The 21,091-nt window shown below is 38.1% G+C and overlaps 1 protein-coding gene across 3 annotated transcripts; it reads left to right on the forward strand.

The window, feature by feature from the left end:
- On the forward strand, positions 1 to 20,604 carry LOC143853995 (Sec14p-like phosphatidylinositol transfer family protein). 3 transcript variants are annotated; one of them, XM_077363692.1, is made up of 8 exons: positions 1 to 312; positions 7,815 to 7,967; positions 8,364 to 8,510; positions 11,030 to 11,185; positions 12,914 to 12,994; positions 13,140 to 15,156; positions 16,320 to 16,503; positions 20,188 to 20,604. In XM_077363692.1, exons 1-6 carry the CDS (start codon positions 187 to 189, stop codon positions 13,215 to 13,217), a joined length of 741 nt encoding a protein of 246 aa, XP_077219807.1. In that variant the 5' UTR covers positions 1 to 186; the 3' UTR covers positions 13,218 to 15,156; positions 16,320 to 16,503; positions 20,188 to 20,604. The 3 variants fall into 3 exon arrangements, with proteins under 3 accessions (XP_077219807.1, XP_077219805.1, XP_077219806.1); XM_077363690.1 differs by having other exon boundaries at positions 11 to 312; positions 12,872 to 12,994; XM_077363691.1 differs by having other exon boundaries at positions 18 to 312; positions 11,033 to 11,185; positions 12,872 to 12,994.
- Positions 20,605 to 21,091: the final 487 nt, after the last annotated feature.

Genomic DNA, 21,091 nt, shown 5'->3' on the forward strand with positions numbered 1-21,091 from the left:
AGATAATTCTCGGGTGGGGTACCCGACCCGAGTTGCACCCCTAGATGGAACGAACGTGATAAAAGCTCGGCGTAGGTTAAGGCATCATATGCTAACTAGCGCCGCATGTCATACTGACTTATCGTGCGCTCCCCTTCCCTAATCCCCTTTCCCGCGAGTACCAGATCTATCCAATCTTTCTCACAAATGGCTCTACGTTTCTCTCATCCCCTTCGCCATTCCGTATTCTTTCCCTCTCCTCTCAACAAATCTCTTCGGATCTGCAAAATCTCAGCCGTTAATCCGAGCCCACGACCGATCGAAACGCACAAGGTTTTTTTTTTTTTCATCCCAATTCGCTTTCTCTTCTCGAAGCTTCTTGGTTATATCCTTCCTTCTAGGGTTTCCTGAGTGCAATTGCGTGTTCAATCTGTTGTCGATTCGGGTTTCTTGAGTTCTGAGATCTGAGAGTTGTTAAAGCTAAATGCGGTAGTTTTAGTGTCTGTGAATATGAATAAATTCTGCTTTCAGCAATTACTGGTTCTTTGAATGCGATGTTAGCTAGGGTTTCTCGTTTTGTGAAATTAGGTTGAAATTGCTACCGTATAATGCGATATTTTCTGGGTTTCTGACTAACAGATCATGTTTTCAATAATTTTAGGTTCTTTTGGATTCATGATGTTATGATTCCAACGTGGATTGGATTTTTTTTGGTTTGAAATCTGAATTTTTGAAGTTTGCCTAATTTTGTAGATCTGGAGTTGTGATTGATTTGGGGAGTAATGAGTTTATATTGACATAGTTTTAGTTTGGTAGATGTTACTGACTTCTACCAACCATTACTTTTTAGTGTTTATGGTTGTTTCTACTTTGCTTAATGCCATTGAATTTACATTTTGTATACTTTTGTTTTTTTTCCTGAATGTGTAATTTTAGCTTTTTTGGAGAATGCAATTTTGCTCTTTCTTTGAATCAAATTTAGAGTATCTGAATGTAATTTAGTGCTAAATGTGTTCTGATACTTGTTTCCATTTACTTTTATTTTATTATTATTTCTTATATTTGACTTTCCACATGTGGATGGAGTTATATGGAGCTAACAAACTTATCACAAGCCCCTCAGTTTGGTTGTTTATTTATTTGGATTTGTATGCTGCTTTTTTGAGATGATTTCTTGTAAGTGGTTAATTTAGTTTAGATGCTTTGATGAGCATCCAGCTATTAACAGATGATTACATCTTCATATTTTGTTGATTTAACATTTCTTCTTCCGCATTTTTTTGGAAAGAGGACAGTAAAACCCTTCACTAATAGAGGTTATTGGAGAAACATAAGGCTCAGGGTCGAGATGATCCCACAAAAGAGAGTTCCACAGCAATATGGGTTACGGTAAAAAAAACAAAAAAGCAAAGAGCATTTTTCAACTTCAAGAGGAGATTCCTATTCGTAGCTTCCGTCATTTGACTCTTTCTCAAGCCATGGTATTCTCTACATTATTTGCACGTATTTGTATATGTTTAAATGAGTGGGCCAATTCTTTACTTGGATCAACGGTTTCTAGGATCACATTAGCTAACTTCCACAAAACTGGACTTGATCTCTTAGCCCTAGAAATTTTATTAGAAGCCACCTTCGACCAAAAATTGGCTCCTTAGGTTCTCCATGAAAATCCGTTAAGGTGAGAAGAGCCAGCCTTCAGTATCATTGGAATCTTTAACCCCCACGCACAAACATGTGTGTGTGTGTGTGGTGGTGGTGGTGGTGGGGGCTGCGTAATGTGAATGTGTACGTGTAACCCTCAACCAACAAGAAATGAAATAGGATCAGCGGGGAGTAGAGAGCAAGGGAAAAGGGGACTGTTTTATGGTGAACAGTCCCTAAAAGGACTGTGAGCCGCCCCTTAGGTTGTTAAACATCAAGGATAAGAGATGAGAAATGAAAGAAGACAGGGGGGATTGGAGAAAGGAGACAAGAGGAGCAAAAGAATGGGAAAGATGGAGGAACGATGGATTGTTGCAGCAGTGAGCACTGCTACAAGCCTGCAACGGTTGCACGGTTAGAAAATTGTGGGAAATGGGAGAGAAGGAAAGGAAGGAAAAGGAGGGCAGAAGAAAGGTGGGGGAAATAATAGAAAATGGAATGGGGAAAGACAAGAGGAGGAGGAGAAGTGAGTAGAAAGACAGGAGAAGATGAAGGGATGAAAGGAAACGAAAGATGAGAAAGAGGAAAGAAGATAAGGGAAGAAGTGGCAAATTAGTAGAGGAAAGATTGGAGGAAGATGAGAAGAAAATAGTAGAGTGTTAGAATGTATTAGATCAGATCTAGAAAGATCTGACCGTTAGATTATTCTAGTGATAGATTAGGTGGTTATTTAGTTATGTATTTTGAATTTCAAACTCAAGTAGTTAGGTAGTTATTCACATGTTTTCATGTGTTTCATGGAGAACCACTTGTAATCTTCCTCTATAAATGTAGTGCAATAGCACCCCATATTGTATTGGGTTTTCTCCCATTTTTCATAATCTTATATGGTATCAGAGCTTTCGATCTAGGCTTTGAAGTGAAATTTCATTTTCTGGCGGACAGCCAACCGGTCGTCTGGCCAAGTATCTTTAGTTCTCTAGATTTTTTATATTCTCAACATATTTTCTTCTCTCATTCATACGGTTCATCACCATTATCCTTGTTTTTGCTATGTCCCATCACGATCTCAACACTCTGGAAATTCAAGTGACGCCAAGCTTCTCGGTTCTACTTTCATGGCGGCAACAATCTGTGCCACTGTGCAAAGAACTCCAATGTATTTCTCAAGCCACAACATCTCGTATACTGCGGAATGATCTTAGTGGGACTCCAAAAGATCTTTTCATGCGTCTGAAAAACCAAAGACAATACTCTTGGTAGTGCCTTAAATGAGGACTTAAGAAGGAATTAGTTGAAATTCTTACCCATCAAATTTTTTTTTAAGTATAACCCGATCTCTTTTGGCGTGTATATTTGCTTTCATGTTTTGAGAAAAGCAACAAAGAGAAGTGTCAAAAATGTCACCCCCCCATTTTCATCCGAACACTTTTTTTTATCTGAAGCAGAACCCTTCTTCATTTCTATACACCGTTCAATATTGATATTGGCATCCAACTTTTAGACTCCTTATATTGATATTGACAGCCCCTACGTGTCTTTCAAACACCCATAAATTTGATCTGTCCCCAAATTTGATATGCACAACCCAAAAAAAAAAATCCTTACTCTATCTGATTTGCCATCATTATATTCAATTTCTAGTTGCCACTTTCTTCTTTTCAAAGTCATTTTACACCAACGTCTTGTTCTTCTTCCTCCCTTAATATTTTCCAAATTCACTCTTTCCTATTTCGGTTGAGGTACCCAACTTTAGACGCGTGCTTGGAATAGTTTTTTCTCTTCTCAGTTCAGGTGCCTCGGTCTTGAGGTGCGTGCCTGAGCGATTAATTCAAGATTCCAAGTGGATCGGTACTCAAAACCGACCGTCGAAGCCCATAGAGGCTCACATTTGCCTATTAAGGCGTGTCCATAGTGACCCCACTTTCCCTGAGGATCGGTATCCAAGGCCGGCCCATGAAGACTCGCCCACGGAGGCTCGAGTTCGATCTAGCCCATTGAGGCTTTTCTTTCATCATCTTGCAAGTGAAATTCTCTTTAGCAAATGGCGTCAGTCAACATTAGCAGACATTTGGTGGCAACAATCATCAGAAGACATTCATTATCGGCAATGTGCATCGATCGGTGGATTTAATTTCAAGGGGGCATGTTAGAATGTATTAGATCAGATCTTTCTAGATCTGACTGTTAGGTTATTCTAGTGATAGATGAGGTGGTTATTTAGTTATGTATTTTGAATTTCAAACTCAAGTAGTTTAGGTAGTTATTCACATGTTTTCATGTGTTTCATGGAGAACCACTTGTAATCTTCCTCTGTAAATGTAGTGCACTAGCACCCCATACTGTATTGGGTTTTCTCCCATTTTTCATAATCTTATATAGAGGAGAAGGAATAGAAAGAGAAACTAGTGTTTCTTTACCCTTTTCGTCATAGGGAAGGCTTGTACAAAATGTGTGATCTTGGGCGCTCCCTCTAAACCAATGGGATTGTTTTAACTTAAGTGACTTAAGTTAGAACAAAATGAAAAATAGAAATCATGTAATAAACATTTACTACACCCTTAAATCATCCATAACTTTCTCAAATCACGTCCAAAATGCGTGATCTTGGGCTCATTAGATTAGGGGTGAGCATTATTCGGTTAAAACCGAATAACCGAACCGAACCAAATTGGTTGGTTCGGTTCGGTTTTTTTCTTTTCGGTTCGATTTCGGTTTTTTTTTTTGGAAATTCGGTTATTCGGTTTCGGTTTTCTCAAAAAAATAATTTGGTTAACCGAATAACCGAAATTATGGATGAAAACCATTTTTTTTTCCAAAAAATAGTGCTATATGTGCACTCCGTTGGATGATCAAAACCGTCCATTTGATTGATCACAACTTAATTAGGTTGTGCTCAAAAAATCATTTTGATCGGATGATCCAAACCGAGATTTTGATTTTTTTCCCTCTTTTTCTCCCACAATTCGGTTATTTGGTTCGGTTTCGGAAAATTTCGGTTCGGTTTCGGTCTATTCGGTTCGGTTTAAACCAAATAACCACCCCTACATTAGATAGGTAATCAGAAAACCTTTATAATGACACCAATATCAAGACAAATGGACAAGATTTGACACCTCAAAAGTAGGCTAAAGGTAAAAAATGGAAATCATGGTCAAGACAAAGGGGTAGTGGTGACTGGTGAGGTGGTGGTGAGTTGTGTGGGCTCTAGATGATGTGGACGTCCTCCACATCTAGGCCCTAGAATAATAATATGCTGGAATATAAAGTCCTAAAAGAAAATAAATGAAGAGTCTCTATATGTGGTGTGAACATGTGCGGATCTGGTGCGGGGGGGGCGCAATTGCCCCCCCTGAAATTTCAAAATTTTCGATATCCTTAAGTTAGTTTCTGATTTTTCTTAAAGTTGCCCCCTTCAAATTGGGGATTTTTTTTCAAGTGGATTGGTTAGTTTGCAATTTTTGTAAAATTGTCTTCCTAAAATTTAGGATTTTTTCCTCCACTATGTTAACTTTTGTTTCTGTAAAGTTCCTATACTATTGAGATTTTCTAGTAAAGTTCCTAAACGAGCCACACCTCTCTCCACCTAAAAGAGCCACATCTCTCTCTCTCTCTCTCTCTCTCTCTCTCTCTCTCTCTCTCTCTCAAACACACACACTAAAAATCTAGATTTTATATGTTGGGTGGAGGTAAAGTATTTTTCAAAAACTATTGCGGGCCCACTTCATAGGACGATCAAAATTGATCATTTGTTGGGCCACAACATAAATAGGTTGCACCTCCTAAATCATTTCCATAGGATGATCCTAACCCTCTGATCTATAATGGAATTGCCCATTCGATCAGAGGGTCAGGATCATCCTATGGAGATGATTTATGTGGTGCAAAACATGAGGTGTAAATTGTGGGCCCCACCAGATCGAAATATGAGGTGTAAATTGTGGGCAGCACCTTAAGCATGGGTCAGGAGGAGATTGTGGGCCCTACCTATCAAAACATGAAGTGCGAAATGGTGGGGCCCAACATGTTATAACAACCATTTTTTGCCCCCCTAAAAGCATATTCTTGGCTCCGCCCCTGAGTGTGAAGATGAGATCGAATCACATCAATAGTGGTGTTGATGGCCACGATTTGGGCTATTTGGAAGGAAAGAAATGGTAGAATCTTCATAGGCCTGGTCAAGAGTTCCTATTACTTGTATATGAAAATCATTTCCCTTATGATTGCTTGGGTGAAAATTCTTCCTTGTTTTAGGTCCATTGAGTTTAGACTTATGGAGGTGTTGGAGGGAGATCTACATTGGTCTCCTGAGTGTGGGTTCTTGAAGTTAAACCTTTGATAGCTCGATCTTGGGCAACCCGGGGCCAGTCGACATAGGATGCCTCCTCAAATATGACCAAGGCCTAACTAGGTGGGATTTCTCTGTTCCCATTGGGATTACAGATTCCAATGAAGCGGAATTGAAAGTTGTCTTGCAAAGTATTAGATCGACCGAGGAAAGGGATTTAGTAGGTTGGTAGTTGAGGGAGACTCACTCACTGTTATAAGATGGAGTCTAAGTTCGACTGAGGAAAGGGATCTAAGTTCTTCTCGCTTCCGAAATTTAGAGGAAGCACACTGCCTACCCGATTCCTCTTAATTAAGAGAATGCTTCCTATTTAGGTGATTAATTTTTCTTAAAGAGTGTTTTCTCCTTTGATAATGCTGAATGAGCGTATTTTAAAAACAAGAGTATATCTAAAGCTTAAAAACTCATCTTAAGTTTGAAATGAAACTTATGTGGATCTTTTTCTATAATCTTAACATTAAATCTGCATGAATAAACATGTTTGTCTATAAATCCCTAAAACTTAACCCTAATCATCTGTGAATTCTTCTTTACAAGATGTAATATTTACATTTACCTACATTAGCCCTTCATTACTAATGTATTATAACCCTACTCTTTATATACACTTCTTGTTCGCTTCCAATGAGGCTTATTACATGCTTCATGTTAACTTTAAATGAAGCATGTAACTTTAATATTTACCTACATTAACCCTTCATTATTAATGTATTATAACCCTACTCTTTATATACACTTCTTGTTCGCTTCCAATGAGGCTTATTTCATGCTTCATGTTAACTTTAAATGCGCTTCCCAGATGTATTCTCTTTACTTTCTCTTTAGAGCTTTTCGTTTCCTTCAATATTTTAAAGCGTTCACTTCCCACATCGCTTTTCACACTCGCTTCCCACTTGGGCAACTATGCTTTGGACCAACCTCTATAAAGCTTTGGAACCAAGAATGAAGAAACCCGATTAATATCAAAGCACTGAAGAATATGCTCTCAAATCTTACGGGTATTTTCCGTGGTGAAGAATATTATTCATGGTCGCATCCTCCGTCGCATCCTCCGTCGCATCCTCCATGCACAACACACACATGCAATTTGAAATTTCTTCCTTTTGAGTAGTCCACATGCATTGAACTTGCCTTCTATCTTACTTGCTATAAGAGAAGAAAATGAGGTTTTAACAAAGAATGCCCTTGATGCTCCAAATTCCGTATCTTTTTCTTGGGTTCATAAGGGGACACATGATCATTTTTACACATCTATTAATATTAAGGAAGCACTCCAACTCTTCTTGTTTAAGTTCTCTCCTAAACATCATTCTCTAAACTTAAGCCACTTCTTTAATATGCACCATGAAATGCATTAGGTCTATAGAAGGAAAAGTTTGGACATGGAAGTGACTGGAAGTGACAATTGATTGATTTTAATGAATTACTAATCTGTTAGAACTTTGTAAGTTGTAACAGTTATTTTGGATCACCCACAATCCAATTAGATTGCATACCCTATCTAGCTCTATTGGACTCACAACTAATGCATTAATTCAGTTACTTCCGACTATCCATTCTCCTCTTTCACTAGTTGCCAGTCAATTAGATTACACCCTACTTTTTGCATAGCTCCTTGGTTAGATAGCGGACGGAGCTACTAATTTACTTGATCAATCGTTTCGGAACTAAAGGGTCCTGGTTTGTATCATGAAAATGTTCTTTTTTTTATGTGAAATAGTTGCTTTTATTTATACTTCACTGTTTTTTCTTCATTTTTTTGAATGGTCTGCATTTTGAGGCTTTTTTCAGAATGATTGAGATAAAGCATTGATTCCTTATAGTCTCGAATTCTTCATCTCCACAGCTAGTGTTGGAAGTAAAAGAAAAGCTTGAAAGAGAGCATCCTAGTCTCCCTGTTGGCAGAAATGGAAGAGATGATGAAGATATGATACTGTGGTTTTTGAAGGATCGAAAGTTCCGCGTAGAAGATGCTGTCACAAAGTTAACTAGAGCTATCGTATCCATAACCATGTGATCCACACTTTGTGGAAGATTGGCTTAAGTATGCTACCTTGGAAAAATAGATAATTAGATATCATAGAGTTGTGCTAGAAATTTCCTGCTAAAGTTATCTCTCTAGTTTTTCGTTTTTCAAAAAAATGGGAGCACTTCATTTTTTTTTTGTGAAAACAGAAACTCTTTGCAAGATTACGATGAAAATGTTTATCAATGTTTCATTCAATAAAGAAAGTTAGCTGAAGAAAGAATACCTACTTCTTGGGCTTCTCTAAATCTTTAATCTTCCGTTTCCTGGAAATTCAATGATTATTGGGCTCTTTTCCAAGTACTGCGGACAAAAAGATACTTTTCCGGCATTAATCTATTACTGTAGCTTCCTTCTCAACTCTATCAGAAATGGCGTCAAGAATTCAGGGTATCAGAATTGTCAGAAGAGTCTGTTAAGAGCATAGCTGGAACTGGAGAAGCTTATTTGCACCACTTTAATGATGTCACTGGCAGGCCAGTACTAGTAGTGGTGGCATCCAAGCATTTCCCAGCAGTAAGTGTGAAAGTTGATTCATTTTGCATATTTATTTCATGCAGATGGTATGGATATTCTTTGAGTCAAATGGCCAATTCTGCTCTATAATTTTTTGGAATTGTGAAATTGATTATTGACGTTCACTGACCGAAATGAATAATAAGGAAATTATGTTATGAATGCAGAACTAATATTGATTCTTTTAGTAAATGAAGTGCCAATATTTTGGCGAGAACATGGCCCAAAGACTAAAAATAGGCAATGTGAAGGCATGAAGGGAGTGCACCTATAAAAAATGCCCTCATGACAACCTTAAGGGCTAGGTTACCCTTCATTCTTCCATTTTGTTTAACTTTGCCTTGGCCATCACCCAATGAAGTGTCGGAGTAGCTTCACATCACATCAATTGTGTGAGTGGGTGCGTGGGTAGTCTAGCCAATTTGAAATTTAACACATGCTTTACATTGATTGTTGGCTTTATGGCCATGTTTTCTAGACTTAGGCCATTGACCATGCCATGAGTTCACACCTGAGCATAGCTTCAAAACTCCACTGCGTCATCACCGACTCCCCAAGTCGACATCCTTTTACCTTGACAGAGTTATTGTCCGAGTCCGTGTTTTGCACTACAAACTCATTGCCCTATAAAGTCAATCAAAACTCCTTTGATTTTCCCGAGTTACAATCACATCGGCTAGGCATTCGGCCATGTCATCCGATTACTCGGTCATGTTGCGTCAAGTCAACGAGGATTTGCTTTGGCCGCATTTTGAAACACTGATTCAGATGAGCCTTTATATCTGTTTTTTATTTGTAGATTTGTCACTCCCAACTTCTTCCATCTTTCGACTTTCAGTTAACGCCCTACAAAACCACATGCTTTATGGTTCATTTTCACTAGACAAACATGAGTTGAACGACAGATCCTTTTGATCTGTCAAAACAACGGCACAAAAAGCACTGAAAAAACAGAGCATGATTCAAGGAAGTTCCAAACTAGTAATTTCAGTCCAAAAACTCTGGGTTTTCCACAAGAAAACTGGATTTTCAAGATTGATTTTCAATGCCAAGCAACAAATGTTGTTTGGAATCTGATCTGTGTTTGTCTGGGTCTGAAAATCCCTGGAAATCTGGTGTAACCAATTCACCATCGTGTCTGCTTCACTCTCCGGTCGCCTGCAAACAACCATGAGTGGAACGTGCTCTAATCATTCTCTTGGACCCATCACCGTCTGTGCCTGCAACACAGTCTGCAGCCAAATCTTGATAGGGGAAAACCTAAGGTAGAGGACGGAGTGAGAAGAGGAAGAGGAGAGGAGAGGATGAAACCCATTTTTGGTTTATAATGAAAGGTGGTTTAGGAAAAGCTTGTGATGACATTTTAGCAATTTGTAGAAGACGGGAGAGACAAGAGGGAGAGGAGAGGAGAGGAGAGGAGAGGATGAAACCCATTTTTGGTTTATAATGAAGGGTAGTTTAGGAAAAGCGTGTGATGACATTTTAGCAATTTCTGGAAAGTAATTTACTAAAGACTAAAAAAGCAAGATTATTTTACCAAAAATGCCATTGAGACGGGGAAATCATGTCCAATGCAGTTTTGTCTGGTTTGCCATTTCTGTCAAAATTACTTGTGCCACTAGATGACTATAGATTTCTGAAGTTGAACTGGATGCTCCTGAACTTAGGAGGTTATCTTGTATAGTTTCACAGATGGTCACAAGGTTTTAGGATTGGTTGCTAACATATAAAAATCCATTGTACGAGTTCTTAAGACAAACATAGAAGAATGTTATTTTTTATGATAAAACAGGGAATGAAATGACAAGCTCCTGTTTTCATCTAAAACGACTACACCACTAATTTTGATATTAACAGATATACTTATCAGGCTGATTCTGTAAATAGTTGTCATTTTGTCATCTGCAGGTACTTATTTCAATCTTAAAAATGTGAATCTTGCCAATTTTTTTGCATAGGGTACATACACTTGCAGTTTCTAAGTGAGGACTATGGAGTTAATCTTATCCATTATTTAGAAACATTTGCATAAATTTGTAAGACTACGTTTCTTTTGACGTAAAAATGGACGTAAAATTTGTTTTATGTTCATTTTTTACAACGTAAAACAAATTTTACGTTGAAAGAAATGCAGCCTAAATGAAGAATGTTCCATTCAATTAGCCCTTTAGGCTATTCCTTATTTTGGTTTTATCGCTTAGGACCCTGCTACATGGACATCCTCCTACTTGGGTTAGTTACTTTATTTTGTTTATGCCCAAGTTAGAAGGATCCCCATATATTCTATATTAAAGGTTTGTAGTGGAGGAGAATATTCATGATACACTTAAATTAATGAGAATCTATGCAATATTTGTTTTTTTAAGGTATATATGCCATATTTGTCATTTTCTAGAAGGGTTTATGTAGTTATGTTGTAGTTGATGACCAATTCATTTAGTTCCACACCTGTTTTCATCATTAACTAGTTGCTTCCTTCGGCAGTGCCGTTAATGACATTCCCAATAACGGTTTGGCAGCAGAAGCAGGATCCCAATGAAAGTGAGAAGCTTTGTGTCTTTCTGATTGAGAAGGCATTGAGTAAACTCCCTCCCGGGAAAGAAGAAATACTTGGAATATTTGACCTCAGGGAATTCCGTACAGAGAATGGGGATATTCTCTTCTTAAAATTTCTGGTAAGTTTTGCTGATACATTTGTATTTGATTTCATTACCGATTTTTTTCTTTCTTGATTTCCAATATTTAAATCGGTACTAGATTTTGATGTCAAACGGACTTTTATTTTATAAATTTGATTTTATTGGGAGGAGACTGCTATTACCTTGCATTTTCTGACAATAGCAGATATAACGACGTATCCTACTCAATGCATTTTCATATGACATCGCGTCGAAGTTGAACATTTGGTGATTCACTTTAAAGGACAATTTGACATTTTGAACTTTTGAAAAATATGTCTTCCATATTGAAATTTACACTGAGGATTTTAGGCAGAAAACAGTTGGTGGCCTGTGTGTACTCCCAAATTGTGTCCCTCCCATCACCTGAATGTTAGATGATGCATTAGATGTATATTAAGGACACGCTTGGCTACCGTAAATTATAGTTTAAGCTCCATCGAGTTTTTTGCTTTCTCGGTTTGTTTCTTCAGAGATTTGAAGAGCTAATTTATTTCTGATTATCTACTTCTATATAGCAGAAGAGAAAAGGTTTGAATTTTTTGAATTTCTCCCAAAATTCAAAGAGAATTACACATCACTTTTTTTGACTTTTTTTAACAAAGGCACCCATTCAACCCACATATGTTCAATCATACCCCCTCGTTTACTTTTTAACAAAGGCACCCATTAAAGCCACATAATTTCAATCTTACCCCCCTTCTTTATGCTTTGTTAATAAAAAATCTATAGGGTGATCTTAACCATCCGATTTAAGAGGAACAACATATTATGGAAACCTCTATAGATTGGAGGGCTAGGATCAGCCTATGGAAATGATTTTTGGGGCACAACCTATTTATGTTGTGCTCCATCACATGGACGGTTTGGATCAACCTATGATATGGTCCGTACAGTTCTTTGTCGGCCCATGCATCGCACGGTTTTTTTTACTATATATATATATATATATATATATATATATATATATATATATATATATAGAGAGAGAGAGAGAGAGAGAGAGAGAGAGAGAGGTGTTGCTACACATACGTGTAGCTAACTTAGCTACACCAACGGCTTAAAATACAGTGGGCCCCACATTATTTGGGTGATGCAAACTATTCATTTGATGGGCCCTCACATAGATAGGGTGTGCCCAAAAAATCAGCTCCATATGATCATCCCAACCCTATGATTTGTGGAGGCAAAATTGGACGTGTAAAAACCTTCACAAATCTATCAATTTTTGCCTTCACAGTTTGAAGGGTTGGGATGATCCTATGGAGCTGATTTTTTGGGCACACCCTATCAATGTGAGGGCCTATCAAATGAATGGTTTGGATCACCCAAATAATGTGGGCCCACTGTATTTTAAGCCGTCGGTGTAGCTAAGTTAGCTATACGTATGTGTAGCTTCACTTAACTCATATATATATATATATATATATATATATATATATATATATATATATATATATATATATATATATATGAGGAAAGTGTTTCTAGTCCGGCCGACTAGAGATCATTCTCTAGTCCGCCACCCAAAAACACATGGGTCCCACATATTTTGTGGTGATCTAAAGCATTCATTTGATAGGCCTCATCATAGATAGGATGTCCAAAATATATATATATATATATATATATATATATATATATATGTGATTAAAGCGATTGATTTATATTTTATCTTGGCAGATTGATGTGTTCTATACTAACTACCCAAAGCGGCTGGGGCAGGTCCTATTTGTGGATGCCCCCTTTGTTTTTCGGCCGATTTGGCAGCTGGTCAAGCCATGGTTGAAATCATATGCCTCTTTGGTAAGTGTATTATATTTACATAATCCATATTTATTGCTTGACATAGTTTATTTCCTCTGATGCATTTATTTTGTACTGATTTCATTTATGTAATGATAACTTCTTGCATTTAGTTTTCATTTCATTAAGATTTCTTTCATTGAAGGTGAGATTTTGCTCAGTGGACACTCTTCGGAAGGAATATTTTACAGACGAAACTCTGCCGGCTGAATTCCGGAGCTGAGAATTGTTCCTCCCAAACCCTCCTTTTGGTAATGTACACCTCAGACTGATTTGATTAGGTGCATAATTTCCAAGATAATCCCTGTTGAAATAAAGTTGAAGTTGATGAATACAATCTCAGTTAGTACTTGTTACAATGTGGGAACTGAAAAACGGTTTTGAAATAAAGTTGAAGTTGATGAATACAATCTCAGTTAGTACTTGTTACAATGTGGGAACTGAAAAACACCAGGGTTTGAAGGTGCATTTGCTTGTGGAATTTTATGTAGAGGAATTACTGCTTGTGTGTGAATGGAAAGTATACTGTGTTAAGACACTTTTTTCTTTCTGTACCACTGACTCTAAACTGGTACACATGGAAGACATGTATAAGATCCAAACTGTCCATCCAGTCGGGCCCATTATGAGTGGGCCATTGGCCTGAAAACATCTAGCGGATGATCCCAACCGTACGATGGAAGGGGCTTTTGATGAGTGCGAGGGATAGTATAGAAAATGGACCAAAATCCACTTTCATTTTGGTAAGAACTACCATCTGATATAGTATAGAATATGGTTCGTCACAACTCATGTAAGCTAGTGAATCATGATCAAATAAAATCAAATGGTTCGATTCCCAATTTTAGAAGACCCCAACTCGTTTGGGACAAAGGCTGAGTTGAGTTGAGTTGAGTTGAGCTTTCTTATTTTAGAAATTTCATTCCTGTAAGGGTAGAATCAGAATAACACCTTTTGGGGTGGGAAACAAATTATGACATTTCCCCCCTTTTAATTCGTCCCTATGTCATTTTTTTTTGCACCTTGATTCTATTCCTTTTTTTTTTAACCAAATCGTGGAATCGAGCGGAATCAAACTAGGGTGCTAATTCCAGGACCTAATTCTTGGTAATCCAAGCACAGTTTTTTAGTAATCGATTTGCGATTACCCTGTCTAACCTTCTCGCCCGTCTTCAAGGATAACTACATCCCCAAACAACACCCGTGCTAAGAGTGAATTAAACTCAGTAAAAGAAAAAAAGCCCACTCTTAATACCCTAAACCTGAATCCAAACCAAGCAAACAAATGAACCAAGTAACTTAATCCATGCATAGTTAAAAACAAAATGGTCAATTATACACTTACTTAACTTAGTGACTGAGTGGTAGGGGTGCAACTTGGGTTGGAGTCAACTCGAACCTGGCAGGTTCACCTTGATTTTGGCTTGGCTTGGGTTGGCATTTCCTCGGGTTGGGTTAGAGTTGGGAAAGGCCAAGCAAATTTAATTTCGGGTTGCGTTAGGGTTGAGGCTTTGGCAACCCAACCCGAACCCGACCTCCGTCCGCTAATTTTATCTTGATTTTCTTTGGATTATGTTTTTATCTTGTATTTTTCTGTTTGGCCCTATGTGAATTTGACGTCCTGAACCCAACCCGATCCCAACCCGGTCCGATTTAGGGTTAGATGGGTGAGGTTATGGTTGAGATATTTAGTGGCGGGTGGGTTGGGTACGGTTGAGGGAATACTATCTCGGGTTGGGCTAGGTTTACGTTCAACCCACCAACCCTAGCCTAACCCGATCCAAGTTGCACCAGTGAGTGAGTGGTTACCAAAAAAAAAAAAAAAAAAGGGCCCACGATAGAGATGGATCATTGAAATATTGCCACATGTACGGTGATGTTGGTGGGAGATGAATTCATGAATCAGGCGTCTAAGGCACAAGCTGTCCTTTGCGCGTGTGCAATCCACATTCATCCATCTCTATCACCCTTAAAAAACGAGTTGAACTGAACAGCGTACTCAGTGGAGAAATCGAGAGGGAAAGGAAAAATGCAGTCGCTTCGCAGATTTCTCGCCGCCGGCACTCAAAACCCTAATCTCCGGAGCTTTTCGTCGCCCTCCGATTCGTCTTCTCTGAGGAAAACCGTCTCATCTCTTCTCGATTCCCTCGCTCTAAAACCAGGTATTCGAAACCCTAACCCTAGTACTCCAATTCCGTCAAAATTCGATTGAAGATACTGAAAATTACTTTACATTCAATCGATCTGTAATTAATTTCTTATCCCGTCGATTGTTTTAGTTCAGATCGGGAACATTTTCTTTTTAGGTTTCACTCTACGTTTTTTTTTTTTTTTTTGCATGATCCGAGCTTAGAACTTTGAAATTCAGCATTTTAAAGGCTTTTTAGGGTTTCCCGTGAGGTTTTGTCTGATCTCAGTGCTGTAAAAGTGTTACTTCAATTCATTCAAAATTCGATTGAAGATGCTGGAAATTACAATCAATAGATCTGTAACGAATTTCTTCTGCGGTCGATCGTTTTAGTTCAGATCGGGAGCATTTTCTTCTTAGGTTTTTACATTTTTTTTTTTTTTGGCATGATCCGAGCTGAGAACTTTGAAATTCAGCATTTTAATGTTTTTTAGGGTTTCCTGTGGAGTTTAGTCTGATCTCGGTGCCCTAAAAGTGTTGAAGATCTGATTTTGATCAATTTTTTTTTCTTCGGAACGTGGTGGCAGCGGTGGAGGACGGGTGGGGCGGGGGGATTTAAGTTCTTGTTGGAAGATATTTAGCTCTCTAGCTTGCATTCATAGAAATTGAATTGAATTTATCGCCTTTCTTAGAAACCTATACATAATTCACATATGGCAGTTTAAGAGAAAGTAGATTTTCTATTTTCTGATAAATAACACTTTTATTAGTGGATCCTGCAAAAAAGAGACACTTTATTAATGGAGAATGATAAATTAAGGTGAATATATCCCAAGATTCAGAGATTATTCGCAGCATAAATCTCTATCACATGGTTACAATCATCTGATCAGAGTAATTTTAAGCCATGGTTAACGCAAGGGGAATGCACAGGTGGGCAACTCGAATTGAAGGTGGGGCCCATCTAAATGCGTTGCAGGTGCATTGTATCAATATAGTTGTGCATTTTTCACAAAAAAATCCCTACTTCAGTTTCTCTTGGATTTTCCATTGTAGTTGCAAGTAATATAGTGTTTTGATTGTACTTTTTTTTTTTTTCATTTTTTTTTTCTTTATGAATTTCTCTGCAGTTTCTCTTTTAAACTTTCTCATGATACATGGTTTTCTGGATTTGTTTGTTAAAACATCGATGGTAAGGTGGAACGTTGGTACAGAACTGTGGGGATGGTGATGTTGGAAAAGTGGTGATTGAATTGGCAAAAGAACGCAAGTTTCAGACTATCAGCATAATTGCAGACAAGCCTGGAAATCCCGAAACGATTGAAGAGCTTAAGGCCCTTGGTGGCGATATAGTTGTGCCCGAAAGCTATACTAAGTCCTGGTATTTTCTCCCTACCTGTATTGGTTTGATTCACATGATCGCACAAGTTGCACAACACTATAGTAGAAATGCATTCAATCTGCATAAGGATGTATCTTTTTATCTCCCTATCTATCTGTCCGCACACACAGTTGTCTATAAATGTGGCACACATAGGTATGTTCATTATTGTCATATAATGCATAAAAAACATTGGGGTATATGTGGAAAGCATGCTTCTGATGAAATAAAGTTTATGAATGGAAAATTTTGTTTTCCTGCTGTTTTTCTTCCAACTTCCCCTGCATTTCTCAGTTGCTCTCAATTTGCTTCTTGCTTTCCACATTTTTTAGGACCTGCACTTTTCCCTTCTATTGCATACGCCTTTCATTTTTTTTTTTTTTTGCTTTCTTTTCTGCTAACTATGACCCGGACTATTTCTTATCTGTTTCTTTGTAACAGCTAAGTTTTCCCCCGAACACATGCTTGTAGTCTAAGTGTCGCGACACAGACACATAGTGTCTTACATGGCAAACCCCCAAAATTTAGAAACAGGGATACGGCTAAAACCGAAAGTATTTGTAATCATGATTTGTTGGCACGGAATCGTGGGTCGAGTTTCGACACGGATACGAGTTGTCTGACATGGCAACCCCTAAAAATCTAGAAATGTTGACACGCCCATACACCTACATACATAAAAACTCAACTCAACTCAACTCAACTCAACTAAGCCTTTGTCCCAAACTAGTTGGGGTCGGCTAATGAAAAAAGTGGCAAAGTTTACAGCCGGCTGCCAACCTGACGCCTACCCTCCTTCATCCATACACCTACACAACTCAACTCAACTAAGCCTTTATCCATACACCTACAGACATAGAAAATTACAATCACTAATTACTATCATAATTTGCAACTGTTCATTTAACAAACTATTAAATCTTCGGCGTAATAAACTATAATTCAAAACAAACATGAGATAATCAAATAAGCTTTTGTAATCTAAAATATGAGTTAATCTAAAACAAACATGAGTCTTAGTTTGATGAATGCGTTATAATCTAAAACAGATAATCTAAAACAAACATGAGTCTTAGTTTGATGAATGCGTTATAACCTAAAACATGAGATCTTCTAAAAAAACCATGAAGCCTATACAAGGATAAAGCCTATGTCGAGTGATTATCTCATCCTTGGATAGGCTTCATCCTTATTTGATGCGGAGTGAGTTGTGCCTATGTCGAATGAGTCTTTTAAAAATAAGTTTTTTGTTCATCCTTGCATAGGCTTCATCTCCTCTAGCATGTGTCTTTCCTTCTATTATGTTGGCTTTATGAAAATAAGTTGAATCTTATCTTCTTCATGGTAAAGTCATGAGTCTACAACAATTATCAAGGGTTTTAATAGATTAATTATTTATTGTGCTCTCAAATGTTTGTTTGTATTAGAGTCGATGGTTTCTTGGGGAATTGGAGTGGGGCTTCTTAGAGGTGCTACTCTCTTATCCTGCTATAGGGAGATGGAAGTGTTCCTCGACAGGTGCATTAAAGTTAGCATGTTGGACAATGACACCTAAATGAGGGTGTTCCCTTCCTCTAAGGAAAGTCGCTCTTCTTTCATGACGCCAATTTATTTCCCATTCTTGTCACCGTAGGTCTCCACAATCGCCTTATAAGGTAGTCCTAAATGAAGTGGTAACTCAAGATGGCAAATCACCAGGGCATCCTTTCTATAATTGAAAACATACGTTGGCTTGGCCAATCCCCTATTTGGAACATTGAGTTGAGGCCCACCAATACCATAGTACTTTAAGATTAAGGCATCATCCACAAATTGAAGATGTGAGACGGCAACAAAGAAACCTTCAATTCAGCCTGTCTCTTCTACCCTTCTCATCAAAAGAATAGAGAACTATGGCGATGATATGCCACCGTAAATGCCTTTTGTCTACCTTCGACAAACACCCCTTGAAATGGAAGGGTCACATCGCCTAACACCTTCCTTAGCCCAACTGACAAGGTCTTAGCTCAACTCAACTCAACAAAGCCTTTGTCCCAAACTTGTTGGGGTTGGCTAAATGAATTCTTTAGAAAAATTTCATGAAGAAGGAATCTACCTAGCTCTAATCCAGGCTCTAGTTGGGTTCTTCTACGTGGATCATTTTCTTCCATTCTATCCCATCCAAGGTCATGTTCTCTGTTATGTTCCTAGCTATCCAGTCTTTCCTCACTGTTTCTACCCAAGTTGTTTTCGGTCTGCCCCTACCTCTTTTTACTCCATCAATTTGGCACGAGTCGCCTCTTCTCACTGAAGCATCCAAAGGCCTACATTGGATATGTCCAAACCATCTTAAGCGGTGCTGTCTCATCTTCTCCTCAATTGGTGCCACCCCCACCTTTTTACGAATGCCTTCATTTTTAATTCTATCTAACCTTGTGTGGCCGCATCTAAGATTTTTTTACAAAGTCTAAATGTTGTTATTTGAGGGCTTGTGGATGAGAGATTGGAAAAGATTTTTTTTACAAAGTCATAGGCTTTCTCCATATTGATTTTGCAAGAACACCCACTTTTGGCTCCCTGTTTTCTAGACACTAAGCGCTCATCTGCAATAGGGACCCCTTCCAAGATTTGTGTACCTTCCACAAACGCCCCTTGAAACGACATGATCGCATCGCCTAACACCTTAACCTAACTGATAAGGTCTTACCTAAATCTTGTTGTGGATGAGATAATGAAAAAGAGGAGGGTTTGGATTGTGTGACTCGATTGTGAACCATTTTGTCTCTTACATTATGAGAAGCTTGAGCTGAGTTTGGGAGCCTATGCCATGTTATGGCTGAGTTATCTCTCATTAGTCAATCAAATTTTCCTAAAAAAAGAGGCAAATTAGTAATTCGTCCAAAAGAACAGGAGCAAGTATCAAGGGCAGTGGAAGAACGATATCATCTCTGGCAACAACAAGGAGACAAATTAGTAATTCCATTATCCGGAAATTAATATATACCAGATTAAGCAGACGCCCTAAGCCCTCTCAACCTTAATGCCCAAAGAAAAAAATTCACTTAGTTTTTTCTTCTCCCATTTCTATCTCTCCATCACTCGCTCTCTCCAAGGAATGCAGCACGGAGACCTTGGCATCCAACCTGACTTGGGAGATTGGAGGAAGAAGATTTTCAGTGGCATAACTTGCGGTGTGCTTCTTTCAACTATGGTTACTAGAAGCTTCCTATTTAGGTGATTATTTTTTCCTAAAACAGTTTTTTACTGTGGTAATGCCCAAGGAGTGTATTTAAAACATCTTAAATTTCAAATAAAAGTTATGTGGCTCTTATACAAAACTTAACATTAAATCTACTTGAATAAAACATAAAAAACTTTCAATCTCTAAAGCTTGTAATTCTAATCAGTCGTGCGGTCTTATTTACTTTTTGTACAGTAATTATTTCTAACCTATCTTTTTATACACTTTTTTGTCCGCTTCTAATGAGGCTTACACTTCCTACATGTTTTTCCTATCCTTAACTTATAGTAACCCTTTCTAACCTACTTGTAAGTTGTAACCTTAACCTACGTTAAGCTTGTACTTTTCCCATTGAATATACTGAATCTGAGGTGTGCTTCATGTATTGCTTTCTCTGTTCATCCCCTAGTCTCTCTTCTTTTTAAACAGACTGGTTAAAGTTGTGGCAACTTTTGTGGGAGCAGGTATATGAAACGGTTAGCAAGCGAGCTGAGTCCATCCGCAGGTCTGAATTTCAGTGATGGTTACCAAGCAACTGCTGTTTGCAAGGCATTGGCAAATGGCGGAACTTTCATTACTTACGGGAAAAAGCTTCCCAAGTATGTTGTTTATGAGGGATCGACTCGTAAACCAGTGGAATGGGATTCTTTTGTCAAGGAAAAGAAGCTGAAGGTGTTGAGTTTGTAAGTTAAAAGATCCCCAGAATTGGAGTTACTCCTTTTGCTCTTCATAGGGATTTTAAGGCAAATCAACTTAAGAGCATTTGTTTTTTCATTTTTGAAACCTGTAGTTGGTTTGTTTGGTCCTATGAAGTTTCATAAAAGAGTCGGATTTCTTTCTGTGGGATGGATCTTAATAATGAATGGTTCCATGTTGTGAAATTGCAAAATTTTGCTCACTGTCTTTGGCTCATGATCGTAGGAGAAACACTATGTGGCCAATGAAGAAGAAAAGGAGGCACATTTGGTGAATATTATTAGTAGAGCAGCAGCAGAAGAACTGATAGTTCTGTGCATGAGCATGGAGGATTGATTGAAAGCCTGAGATTTTCTTTGAACAAATCATTATTTTTCCCCCGCGTGATTATTTTTATTTTTATTTTTATTTAAAAAAAATAAAAATGTCTATGTTAGGAAGACCTAAGTATGGGCTTACTTGGGTCCCGTTGGGAAAAAGGATGCCAACGAGGCAGAGGTTAGAGGCAGACTCCGTTGACACCATTAGACTAATAGTTGAGGGAGACTCCCTTAACACCATTAGATGGATGGATGGATGGTACAAGGCAGTATCTGTGGAGATTTGCGGATTTGATTGACTGGATTTGTGGCCATGTGCCCGTTTCCAGCATGTCCGGCGCTCGGCTAATAG

This window comes from Tasmannia lanceolata, unplaced genomic scaffold (assembly GCF_043159265.1).
Source record: "Tasmannia lanceolata isolate RefF3 unplaced genomic scaffold, GAP_Taslan_0.1 ptg000020l, whole genome shotgun sequence".
Taxonomy (NCBI): domain Eukaryota; kingdom Viridiplantae; phylum Streptophyta; class Magnoliopsida; order Canellales; family Winteraceae; genus Tasmannia; species Tasmannia lanceolata.

Coding starts and splice junctions, on each gene's coding strand:
- LOC143853995 (XM_077363690.1), top strand. CDS start 187: ATGGCTCTACGTTTCTCTCATCCCCTTCGCCATTCCGTATTCTTTCCC. Junction 7,968..8,363: donor CAAAGTTAACTAGAGCTATC/GTATCCATAACC, acceptor CAACTCTATCAG/AAATGGCGTCAAGAATTCAG. Junction 8,511..11,029: donor CATCCAAGCATTTCCCAGCA/GTAAGTGTGAAA, acceptor ACGGTTTGGCAG/CAGAAGCAGGATCCCAATGA.